Here is a 12,958-nt window from a genome sequence, read left to right as displayed (position 1 = left end):
ATCCAAAAAAATATATCATAGAATAAAAATATTATGGATTTAAATGGCTGAATGAGTGTATATTCAAAATTATGTTTTCAAATAGTTAAACTATAATCCGCAAAGCTCATTTAAGAAAAAAGCTCGTTTATAAACTCTGCTCGATTAATAAACGAGATGTTCATGAACCGTTAACGAACACAAAATATATACGGATTATATTTTTTTTAATCAAAAACAAAATCTCTTAAACAAACCAATCTTAAATAACATTTTAAGTTCGGTTAAAAGCTTTGTTCGAACTCAAACTCGCCAAAATTAAATGAACGTGCACATAAATATGGTAATACTCGATCCGTCTCGTCTTGTCTCGTCTCCGCTTGGCTCGTTTACACCACTTTGGTGTGATAAGAAAAACAACCGGTCCTCCCCTCTCCCCTCCATTCTCTTTTTCTACAACTCCAGCTTCCAGCAACGGCGGAAAGCACCTGAGACGTAGTCACCTCTTCTACTTCGGCTACAGAACCTTCTTCTTCCCAAATATGCGCTCTAAGGACAAAATATCTTACTTCTACGACGGTATGCCTTCTCAAACCCCCCCCCTTTTTCTCTCGATTGAAACCCTAATTTTTCTCTCTTCCACTTTTTTTCAACGAAATTCACACATTTTCTGTAATTGATAGAAAAATTTAATATCAACTGTTATTTAGGTGATGTTGGTAGTGTATATTTTGGCCCGAATCATCCAATGAAGCCTCACAGGCTGTGTATGACCCACCATCTCGTCCTCTCCTACGACCTTCACAAGAAGATGGAAATCTATGTAAGTTACACAATTTCTTCAAATTTTCTACATTTGTATTGATTTCGTTTGTTTTCTTGCTCATTAGTTGTGATTTTTTTTGGAGTTTGTACGGTGCAGAGGCCTCACAAAGCGTACCCGGTAGAGCTAGCTCAGTTTCATTCAGCTGATTACGTCGATTTCTTACATCGAATTACACCCGATAAGCAGCATCACTTCATGTCTGAAATGGCCAAATGTATGCTTTAAGTTTTTTCTATTGAGCTTTGTAGTATGTTTGAGTATGTTGGACTATTAGTGTGAAATTGGAAAACATAAAATTTGTTTCTTGAGGTTTTGTTGATGTACTGCTAGTGGTTATGGTTTGTTGGGAAATTGATTGGAGGGGAAGGAGTTGAAAGGGGATTTTTTCTTGGTGCATTGAGAAATTTATGAAAAAGTAGCAAACGAGCTCTTGCTATACGTTTTCGTATTAAAAGACATATTTTTTCTTTAGTTTTTCCATTTAGGCTCTGTTTGGTTTGGAGTAAAACGTTTCCCATTTAAAATGATTTTCGATGTAAAATATTTTTCAAAGGGAAAACAGAATTTCAAACTAGTTTTCCTTTATTTTGTTCCTTATAAGAAAAATAATAGAAAAAGGAAAACGAGAGAAGATTGATGGGAAGAAAGAAGAGAAGGTAAGGAAGAAAAGTGAAAAAATGGTTTCCATTCCTTTCCACCTTTGAGGGAGTTATGGAAAATTGTTTTCCGTCCCTTGCCAAACCAAACAACGTAAAACGATTGAAAAAGGGAAAATCGTTTTCCATCATTTGCCAAACCAAACAACGTAAAACGATTGAAAAAGGGAAAATCGTTTTCCATGAAAACATTTTATACTGAACCAAACGGAGCCGTAGGCAATCAAATGTCAGATAAGGAGCTTTATAGTATGATTTTGTTTGGGTGCTTTTTCTATGTTTGTTTGTAATATACTCCCTGTGGGCTCTGTCCTTCAAGATTGTTTTTGGTACAAGCTAAATTCTAACCCCAAAGATTTTGCATACCTTAAAAAGAAACAGATGTAGTATTTAAAGAGGAAAATTACTTTCTCACCAATAGTCAACGATATAGTGTTGGGATATGAAAGAAACAATTGAAACAAAGGTAAGGAAAATGGATGCATAAAAAATGCCAATGGAACTACACCCAAAAAAACAAAAACCAAAATAAAATGCTAATGGGTTGGGAGGAGTATCATATTTAAACGAGGCATTAGTGTTCTTTCTTCTTTGGATTATGTATTTTGTTATGAGAAGTCGGGAGCATTTGACAATGTGTGAGGAGATTGGTGGAGTCCAGTAATGACATTAAGTTGATAATAGAACATACAAGTGATTGATGTCCTAGATGCACGCTAAAAAACACTATAGAAGTTTTTGGCCAATTAGCTGCTGTGTTCTGGTCCCCTGGATGCTTAGTTGTTTACCCAACAGTTGTTAAATATTCCTTGAGGATAAAATACATACATTTCCTAAAATATTCCTTGAGGATAAAATACATACATTTCCTACAAGTAGATATTGCTCTCATAGGCAATTGGTTGCTTGTTGAGTTCAACTAGCCAATTTAAGAAGTCAAGAAGGGGGGTTTGCTGATTTTATTAACTTTATTTGGACTTTTGTTGTAAGCTTCCTACTCACTAGCTTTATTTGGACTTTTGTTGTAAGCTTCCTACTCACTAACTCAGTCAGTGTTTTGTTGTAAGCTGCCTACTCCCTACTCACTAACCAATAAGGCAACCCTTAATCCATCATGACTTATTTAGGTGGTAGGTTGTTTATTTGGTAATGTTTAGGAGTAGGGAAGCTAGGGCTTATCCTTCTTTTTGAGCAACTGTGTAACCTTTTTTTGAATAAATTATGTCAGGGACCGACGAGGTCGTTTTTGTTTCAAGATTGTGGAGTAGGGTTGGTAGGCATAGCCTTCTGGTATATTTCTTTTTAAAGAGGTGACTACCAACTTGGAATTGGTTAATGTTGAAGTATTTGAGCCTTCAAGGGGATTCTTATTTGATATATAAGAGATGGTGTGGACCGAACTGGCCATTATTGGAATTTTTTAGGCATGGAGCAATAACTGCGGATTTGATACTTGATCCTAGATTAGGTCTTCTAGAAGAAGGATTTCTTATGTAAATGAAATAATTGTGTTTTTAGTTGTTTCTGTTGTGCTCCTTTCTTGTTGCTAATCAATGGGGATCCTTGAGATTCATCTTATGGAGGTTTAGGGTAGATCACCTACACTATTCACCCTAGTAGTTGACGTGTTGAATAGGAGGTAGCTCAAGGTTTAGATTGCATAAAATGATAGGTAGGGACAGTGAGAAAACAGTTTTTAAAAAAACCAACTGATAGGGTTGTTTCTGACATTGCAGCTTTTCCATTTCTTGTTCATATAGAGTTGTGGTCCCTTGTGGAATATTTTATTTCTGAAATTTCCCATTTGTATAAACTTTCCTGCATGTGTTTAATCTTCAAATACCTGTTATAGGTTATTTGTTTGCCATACAATTTGTCACCTATAGCTCGACATAAGACTCAGACTCACAGAGGCCATTCTAACAACTCAAGAGTAGACATGCTTCATCATGTCACTTTCTTTCCTCATTATATCTAATCTTGTTCCCACCCTCTTTCTCCCTATGCTCTCCTCTCTTCTGTAAAGATGGAAGGAAATCTTTTCTGTCATTTAAGAAACTCAATGATCGGGTATTCGTTAGGAATTTTGGATTAAGGAGCGTATCCGAGCAACAGCTTGATGAACGGTGGGGTCAGTGGTAATGGCATAATGGTTTCATGGCACTCCTGTCTTTTCTACTGACAAGTGGAGTAGATTGGTAGATTATAAGCGATTTGGTAATTTTAAAGGGATATTTTGCAATTATGGTTCTTGTGAAGAGATAATAGGGCTTTGATCATTGTTCTAGGGGAGCAGTCGGTTGATACGTGGGCAGAGTTTAAGTGGCACTTGGTAGGGTGTTGGGTGCAGTGACGGCTAATCGTGGTAAGATTGGTGAGTTCTCATTTTATTGGATTCTGTACCTAATTACATGCTTGTGGTTGCAAACCATGCCTAACTTCAAAGGATGTGGGTGACGAGGTGTTTGGAGGGCAAAATCTTTGTGGGTGCTCTGTAGATTTAGCCATTTAGGTACAGAGGACTGTTGAGATGACATGTGAGGCAGGCAGGCAGCGAAGACAGGGGTGCTTGAGCGGTGTGTATGATCTAGAGAATGGAGGCACTTGACTTGATGTGCATTGGACACACCATTCTATGTCCCCAAGTAATGCAATTTAAGTGTTTTAGTTGATCTAGTGAATGATAGGGGTAAATTTATGGTTTCAGGAGGCCTAAGGGTCTTAGACTCTTAGCTTACTGTTTCTTTGGTCGTCCTTGGAATCTTGTTAGGCAGGGTTTGATGCAAAGGTGATCCACAGGTTACGGATAATATTGGTATGAGTGTTAAGGATGGTTTCTTGATTATTGCGGGCCTTGGAGTCGGAAAGGATTCTTCTTCGGGCAGCTCTTTTAATTCCGTTTCAATGAGAAACGTGCATGTTTCATTTTATAGAAGTGGTTATCAGGTACGTATTTTATAACTATGCTGTAGATGATGGTGGGTCTGATTATAGTCATGAAAGTAATGCTTTGTTGCTGTGTGAATGATCTACTAATGATGATCTACACTTGGAGAAGCGTACGGCTGCTACTTAAGTGGAATGTTTTCGGTGGTATTTCCTTTGTTGTAATTTGTAAGGAGGCTAACGAACTTGCATAGGATATTCTTTGTAAAATGGGACTGAGTGCAAGCAGCTGAAGAATGGTTCATGTGTTCAAAACACAAAGGCCTCTGTCCAGAGTTTATTCTTGTGTGAAATGGAAATAAGAAATCATGAAATCTGTAGATTATGAAGAGGGACGACCTTTATAATGAGTTATTGAGTTCCTTATAGGTTTTTATTTTGTGTCGTTTTCTTAGGCTGGCTATTGTGAGGACTCGTCTTATGGTTGAAGTTCTGATTTCTTGCCTTACTAAAGTATTTATATTCATCTTAGAAAAAGATCAACAATCAGCCTTAGTGAAACCTGATGGTTTCTCCCGATTTCTCGTGTTTGAATTCCAGAATTACCTTTTGGTTGTTTTTTGTCAAACTTTTTATTTTGTCTCGTCTTTTAACCCAGTGAACAGTTGAGCATAGCTACTATACTGTAATTTTGTTTTTCTTATCAGAGAGCAGCTTGTCCTCATTGTCTGTACATGTTTTTTTCCTACTGTTAATATAATACTTTTTACTTGTAAAAATAATAATTGGAGGTTGATAAGGTACCCTTTCTCCTCAGGGTATGGTAAGGATAAATGACCATTTAATGAGCTTGTACTTCGGTGTATGCACTTAATTCTACAGATTGGTCATATGAGGCTGGGGAAATTCTTTATGGCACAAACTCAATCAAGAGTAAATATGGTATTCAGGGAAATGGTAGGGATGCCTAGTCTGGAGTGTTCATAACTCATTCAAGAGAGAGCTATTAGATGCACTTTTTGGCTTTAGTTTTATTGCATTAGTCCTTTTTTAACTTTTTTGGCTGTATGCTAGAGAAATAGGTTCAGATGTAGGCTAAGATGCTCGGACTCACCCCATCAACCCAGCTGTACCGGTGTCGACACGACGCGGTTGCGGACATGGAATCTGGATCGGACTTGCCATGAGGAAAATGGACTCGTCTTTTAGGGTTTTGAAAACCCTGATCTGAAAATATAGGCCTCAAATCAGGGACATGGAGACCGAGAACTTAGGGCTTTTGGTCACCTGAGAAATGTGAGCCCACTAGAATATTCGCAGGCTGGTTTCAATGCTCTTGTATGTTGCAGAGAGACTCCATGGAAGTCGATAACTTTAGGTTTTTTAATTTTTAAAATAAGTGAGGTGTGGGACGACTGTCAGCTACCATCTCAATTAAAAATAATAACATGGGGTAATGCGTTGTTACCCGCTTTTTATATTTTGTTAACTTTTGATATTCTTGTTGACTTCTAACCCCTCTTTCTTCTTTTGGGAGGGAAATCACATGATTGAATTTACGAATTGGAATAGTTTCAACTTCCGAAACAGCAAAATATATTTCACTTTTAAAAGATTATTTATAATCACAAAAGAAGATTACTCCCTGAATGTTAGTCCTTTTGGAATCTAAGACAATCCAACAAAAGTACAATTGTCACATGAATTTCAATAGAATATAACCCATGTGGTATGAGAGGTGAAATAATTAAGGGGTTTAGTGGGGATAAAAGTGTACTTGAGAGTAACAAGTGGGTCATTTGGATACTTATAAGGGTAAAAGTGGGATAAATGTTATACAAATAAGGTAAAATTCCAAAATGGGCTAATAAAAAAGAACAACTCAATAAGGAAAGCGGACTAATATTCAAGTACGGAGGGAGTACTCTACATTATAAATATTTACACAATAAAATAAAGGCAAATTTGCCAAAAGAAAAAAAGATCTTTTATAGCTCAACTTTGCGAGAAAGGACCTTATCAAAGTTTTTGGGTGAAGTCAGATCTTAAAGTAAAAATTCTTTGCGAGAGACAACGTGTTCCCACTTTCCGTCATTGAATTTGATTTTTCGGTCTTTGACCATCACGTATACGTCAGGTGTTGTCGAAGTTGGCTATGTTCACCACTTCACCCACTTTCTGTCATTGACTTTCGATTTTTTTTTAAGCTCTTGTAGTTGAGAATTTTGGAGGAAAAAGGGTGAGAATAGCCAAAAGTGAGGCCATGTGCCCGACACATGATGGTCAACAGCCGGAAAACAGAATTCAATTCCGGAAATTGGTCTCAGGTTTTCTCTCGCAAATAATTAAAGTTTAAGGTCCGACTTCACCCAAAAATTTATGTAAGGTCCTTTCTCGCAAAGTTTGAACTATAAAAGGTCATTTTTGGCAAATTTGTTGAAAATAAATAATTTTAAATGGTTGTCGTATTCCCGAGTCCATATCCAATTTTTGGACACTTCTAAAACGTGTCCCCGACTCCTTGATTTAAAAAAATTCCGGGTCCGACTCTTGGACCCGTACCCGAGTCGAACACCCGTACCTGAGTCCGAGCATCCTTAGATGCAGGGTTACTGTTTTTTTAAAGTTTTGTTTGTCCGCACTTAGTATAGGCTGCTCTCACCATTGCTGAAACTCCTGAATTTCATTATGCTGTCAGGAAAGAAGCTTCTATTAGCTTTAGTAGTTCTAGTTGGCACTGGTGAAGCCTTTTTGGTGAAACAAAGTCAAGGTCTAGCGCTTTGAACTTTGAAATGCGGATTTGTGATTGGTGGCAAATTCGTTTCGGGAAGAATTGTTGTAACATGTAAGTGGAAGGTTTCTTTTGCTGCAAGATTCCTTCGCCTGAATTATCTCTCTGAGTCTACATGTATTTCCATTTTAAGCATCATGATTGAGCCTACATCCCTCCTTTTCTTGTTGCAGTCTCTTCATCGTTTCAATGAGATTGAAAGAAAGATTTGAAGTACTCATTTTTCTGTTGTTTTTGCCAGTTGATCGTTTTTCTCTTTTTTCAAAGGGGGTCTATATTTTTGAGATTTGACATGAATGGTACCTTTGTTTAAAAAAAAGGGGAAATTTTGATTCTACATTTCTAATGCTGCTTTTTTATCTGATAAATTAGTCAGAGAAGTCTCATTGCTTGTCTATAGTAGCCCTATGCATCCTGATGCTTCCAAGTTATGTCATTTCTCATTTATTTTTTCTGCAGCAGACTTGGGTTTATTTTTGATACACTCCTTCCTCTGTTATCCACTCTTTGCCTTCTACTTAAAGTTTTTTGCTCTCATCTGTACCTTTTTACTTATTTGCTTTATTGTTCTGCAGACATGCCACTTTGTCTATAGGCATATTGATATTCCACTTCTTTTGCATGTATGAGTTGGCTGACAAAATATTTTGTTTGCTTTCAGATAATCTTGGAGAAGATTGTCCAGTTTTTGACAATTTGTTCGAATTTTGCCAAATTTATGCTGGTGGAACGATTGGTAGTTTGAGGACCTTATTCTTTTTGACAGTTAACTTGGGTATGTTATGTTTTGTGTTAATGATTGAGTTAATTTCTGACAGATGCTGCCCGTAGGTTGAACAATAAACTTTGTGACATTGCTATAAATTGGGCGGGTGGATTGCATCATGCGAAGAAATGTGAGGCTTCTGGATTTTGTTACATCAATGACTTGGTTTTGGGGATATTGGAGCTTTTGAAGTATCATGCTCGTGTTCTGTACATTGATATTGATGTACATCATGGCGATGGTGTTGAAGAGGCATTCTATTTCACTGATAGGTATATGGATTTAATTGTATGTATATGGATTTTAGAGCCTTTTGAAGTACCATGCTCGTGTTCTGTACATTGATATTGATATGCATCATGGGGATGGTGTTGAAGAGGCAATTTCATATGGATTTAATTCCTAATGAAGAAAGGGTGTTGAAAGTATGTGTATTGTTCTCCAAAGCCGGTATCTAAACTAGATTGTTTAATGTTTAACGTCAACTAATGTTAGGATAAAAAAGTACCTGACCAACATAGTTGTTATCTTAGTGAGAGTTTGACATCCATTTGGAGTCAAGAGTCTAATTAGAGATCTATATGGTAAAAATAACTATCTTGGTGCTTTCTGTCTAAGTTCTTCCGTGCTTTGCGTTTCAGAGTGATGACTGTCAGTTTCCATAAATATGGAGATCTCTTCTTTCCTGGAACAGGAGATGTCAAGGTAGGAGCTTTAGTCATCTTTTTCAGCTTTTTTTTTGGTGTTTTCTGGTGTTTCTTAACTTAGCCTGTGTGTTGGTTGGCCATATTTTATTGTTAGTTGGCATTACTATAAGCAGCTCAAATTGATATTGATTTGTTTAATCATTTCTCATGAAGGAAAATGGAGAGAGGGAAGGGAAAAACTATGCCATAAATGTTCCTCTAAAAAATGGTATTGATGACGCTAGCTATACGAGACTGTTCAAGGCGGTATGTTTCATTTTCCGAGACCAAAATGACTAATACAAACAATAAGCTATGTTGCATCACAAGCAATGATGAATGCTTGTCTTCTTTGATTCCATTGCTGCAGATTATTTCCAAGGTCGTCGAGTTTTATCAGCCTGGAGTAATTGTTCTGCAATGCGGAGCTGATTCACTTTCTGGTGACCGATTAGGCTGCTTCAACCTTTCTATTGATGGTGCTGGCTTCTGTAATTCGATCATTTTGTCTTACAATTTTCTGGTAATTCTGCTGGCATAAAATTGCAGTGGAGATTTCTGGATGACTGGTAATGATACTTGTGTTGATGCTCCAATTAACAGGGCATGCAGAGTGCGTTAGGTTTGTGAAGAAATTTAATCTTCCCTTGCTGGTAGGTTTCAGGGAAATTATATATTTTGGTGCTTATTTATGTTGTTGTTAATGTGAACTAGACTATCCTGACAGATCTTATTATCAGGTTACTGGAGGAGGTGGCTACACAAAAGAGAATGTTGCTCGATGCTGGACTGTTGAAACAGGAGTTCTTTTAGATACAGATCTACCAAATGGTATTTCTTCCTAGATGGGCTCTCATGGTGAAAATTCACTTTTACAAATTTTTCCTCCTCCGGTCCTTTTAAGGTCCTAATGTCTTTCATTGTTTTGGTGAACGGTTTTTCTCTTTCATACAGAGATTCCAGAGAACGAGTATATCAAATACTTCGGACCAGATTATTCCTTGAGGATTCCAAATGGACTAATAGTATGTTTTTTCATTCAATTCTTGCCTCTCGTTTACTTCCTTCTTTCGAATAATGGTCCATATTCGTATTTTATACCATCTGAAAGCAGTTGGCAGCCTTTTGATTTTAAATTTTAAGCTTTCCGTATTACCCTTAATTATGATCAATTAATCATTAAGCTTAGAATAAGGAAAGACTCCTTGTGACTTGTGACATGGCGGTGCTTAAGTCCATTAAGAGACCTTTATTCCTTAAGAACGATCTCTGATGAAATGTAGTCTCTTGACTTTTATTCCTTAAGAATGACCTCGAATAAAGTGTGAACCTATTAATAAAGAGCGTCATAGGTTTTTTCCCCTACTGTTAGTGACATTAGGTAACTGTAGTCAACTCTAACCAAGGAATAGTCCATTGTAGTTAAGAAGTCTGTTTAAGTGTACTATTGGCAGTACAATTAAAAGTAAGTGTACTATTGGCAAAAGCCACTAATACAATTTGTACTAATGGGAATTTCCCTTACTTTTTGAAGGCTCATAATTTGTTTTCTAATTAATAAAGCTAATAGACAATGTTTTATTTATTACATGTTTGGTTTAAATCATTTTGGGACTAAGGCTTTGTTGTTGTTTTTGTTGTTGTTTGGTTTGAATCCATTGACCAGGAGAACATGAACAGTAAATCATACTTGACAACAATCAAGATGCAAGTTCTGGAAAATCTCCGGTGTATCCAACATGCACCAAGTGTACAGATGCAGGAGGTCAGTTGCAAGAGTATTTTGGTTTTCCAGCATTTGTATAAATAATGTTAGTCTCACATGAAGTATGAAGTGGGTGTTATATCTCCTAGTTTTTTGATGTTTCTATATCCTTAAAATGTCATTTGGTTTTAATTCTTTCAAATGTTAACTTACAAATGTTATATATATAGGAATATGGCAAATGTATGTATGTGTCTTTCTATAGTATACACTTTGGCTGGTGCAGAACTCTGTATCTAAATTATGTGGCACATCTTTTTGCTTATAATGTGGTAATAACCATATTCAATAGCATTAATTTTTAAATTAAGGACTTCGCTGCTATCTGAACAAAACATCAATTCTAGCAAAAGTGAGCTAATCAGATCCAGTTACATTGCAGGTCCCCCCTGATTTTTATATCCCTGACTTTGATGGAGATGAGAATCCTGATGAACGCATTAATCGTAAGTCGCAACAAACACTTTTATACACTGCACACCCATTTGTACTCTGATGACTTGTAATCTTCTGTAGATTTCTTATTCAATTTGTGATTTCATGTTTTTAGAGCACACACAGGATAAGCTAATCCAGAGAGATGATGAGTATTACGAGGGTGACCATGACAATGATCACCACATGGACGATGTATAGGATGATCCCGAGGGAAGACTTAGCTTTACATTCTTTTGGAGTGAATTAGTGCTGATATTGTGAATGTATATAATTGGGTTTTAGCTTAGCGTATACCTGTTCATGTAATAGGTAATTTCAGTAAGCATCTGAGTCGGCTTCTTTAAACTCAGGTATCTGGTCCTGGTGTAAAATTGAAAGAAAATCGTATTTTACTTATAGAAGCAAACATTTTGTTTTTTGTGGATAGCTCATGTCTGCACATAATTGTCCCTGTGCTATTTGATCACTTCTCTATTCTTGCAACTAGTTTAGAACTCGTGTAATACACGATGATACTAAATTCATTTATGATTATCACTTCAATAATAATTTACAAATAGAATGTGAAAAGAAATAAAATAAAATTGAATTAGATATGTGAGATTGGAAAACCATATTAATTAATTACATATGGAGTAAAATGTTAAGTCGTGAAAGTTGGTTTAAAAAATTTGCATAATATGTTTGTTTAAAATTAAAACAAACACGAAAGTTGTGGGTATAGTTTTTCGTAGAACAAAATAAACTACTCAAACTTGAATGATCCGATACGAGACTCGTTTTTTAGTTGTAAAAGATAACATAAAACCTCGAATAGACCTAAGTCAAAGGTGATTTGTACCCGAAATTAGCCTGAAACGAAAATAATCCTATCAGAGCTTGTACAATTGAAATCAAATGTAGCATGAATTTGTTTGTTTCACGCAAAATTCTACTCTGAAATTTTTGATAGACCTGATTAACACAACTCGATTGAACTAATGTGATTCATACTTGAAACGAAAGTCTCCTCACCTGAGTATGTCTTTCTGTGTGCCTTAACTGAAATTTCGTTATCCTAACATCATTATATCACATGACATGAATGAAGCGATTTGTACCCATACCGAATGATTTAATCTTCGACCTATACTCGTATATGTATATCTATATATGTATATCTCTCTCTTCACCCTTGTATTAATCTTTCACTTATATTAATCTTTCTCTCCCATGATCCTCACGCTTGTTCACACCATCTTTTTCTCATCGTTCTCTCCCATGGTTCTCACGTTTGTTTACACCATCTTTTTCTCACAATAAATAACTCACACATTATCAATATTTTTACAATAAAATAATTAATCGACTGTCACACATTTCACACTTGTATAGTTGCATATTAGTTATTAAATTTAACTCAAGCCTTCTAAAATTAAGTAACTGCCGCTCAAAGTGTGGTATATTAAAAAATCGGAGGGAGTATTAGAAATGAAAAAAAAAATCCAATGTTTTTATTTTACTTCAACATTTACTCAGAAAAAAACTTTTTACCTTCCCTCATATATTTATCTAACTAATAATAACTTTTTTTAAAAAAAGTTGTGCAAATAAATATTAATATTTTAAAAAAAACCATGAATAGGTCTTTTAACACATGCTCAAATTGATTTTATCACTATGACACATAAAAGGAGAAAAATATTAACAAAATATCATTTAATATATAATTAGTGTGTGGTCGGGCGTTGCTCCAGGTTTTACATTTAGTGGGGTTTACTTTTTGCAAACATGAAACCATTTAAAAAGAAATTGTATTTTATATTTATACGAAAAAATATAATATACATTGTAGTTGGCTAACTTTTACAAATGCTTAGTGGTGATGTGGGGTAATAAGAAGGGGTATACGTGGCACATATACGTTATTATAAACGCCTTTTAATATATTAACTAGTTTTTGGGCCCGTGCGATCCCCCAGGTTACCACATTAGTAACATTTTCATTTTTTTTATTTATATCTTCGCAATGATAACATGAAACACGTCATGTCATAGTAGTAAATGCTTTATTATTTAAACACAAGATTAGGGGTTCAACCCTTATGCAAACCATATTTCACATTTTTTTCATGTATGTGAAAATCGCATAGAGTGAATGACTAATAAGCAGAGCGCCATCTGTC

At 35.7% G+C, this 12,958-nt stretch overlaps 1 protein-coding gene across 4 annotated transcripts; it reads left to right on the top strand.

Annotated features, from left to right (window-relative positions):
• Positions 1–339: 339 nt before the first annotated feature.
• LOC110790008 (histone deacetylase 9) lies at positions 340–11,219 on the top strand. Of its 4 annotated transcripts, XM_056835638.1 has the most exons (15): positions 541–558; positions 690–802; positions 888–1,019; positions 7,046–7,192; positions 7,800–7,874; positions 7,970–8,176; positions 8,546–8,609; positions 8,765–8,857; positions 8,961–9,069; positions 9,194–9,243; positions 9,331–9,421; positions 9,545–9,615; positions 10,257–10,355; positions 10,738–10,801; positions 10,906–11,219. In XM_056835638.1, exons 7-15 carry the CDS (start codon positions 8,550–8,552, stop codon positions 10,989–10,991), a joined length of 723 nt encoding a protein of 240 aa, XP_056691616.1. In that variant the 5' UTR covers positions 541–558; positions 690–802; positions 888–1,019; positions 7,046–7,192; positions 7,800–7,874; positions 7,970–8,176; positions 8,546–8,549; the 3' UTR covers positions 10,992–11,219. The 4 variants fall into 4 exon arrangements, with proteins under 4 accessions (XP_021850427.1, XP_021850428.1, XP_056691616.1 ...); XM_021994735.1 differs by lacking the exon at positions 7,046–7,192 and having other exon boundaries at positions 340–558; positions 902–1,019; positions 7,957–8,176; XM_021994736.2 differs by lacking the exon at positions 7,046–7,192 and having other exon boundaries at positions 540–558; positions 7,957–8,176.
• Positions 11,220–12,958: the final 1,739 nt, after the last annotated feature.

The sequence above is a fragment of the Spinacia oleracea genome, chromosome 1 (genome assembly GCF_020520425.1).
Source record: "Spinacia oleracea cultivar Varoflay chromosome 1, BTI_SOV_V1, whole genome shotgun sequence".
NCBI classification, from domain to species: domain Eukaryota; kingdom Viridiplantae; phylum Streptophyta; class Magnoliopsida; order Caryophyllales; family Amaranthaceae; genus Spinacia; species Spinacia oleracea.
The sequence above is the reverse complement of the archived record's forward strand: the minus strand, read 5'-3'. Positions and strand labels throughout refer to the sequence as shown.

Excerpts from the sequence above, each read along its gene's own strand:
- LOC110790008 (XM_021994735.1), top strand. The coding sequence starts at position 522 with ATGCGCTCTAAGGACAAAATATCTTACTTCTACGACG. Across the intron at positions 1,020-7,799 it reads CATGTCTGAAATGGCCAAAT|ATAATCTTGGAGAAGATTGT; the intron begins GTATGCTTTAAG and ends GTTTGCTTTCAG. Across the intron at positions 9,422-9,544 it reads AGATACAGATCTACCAAATG|AGATTCCAGAGAACGAGTAT; the intron begins GTATTTCTTCCT and ends TCTTTCATACAG.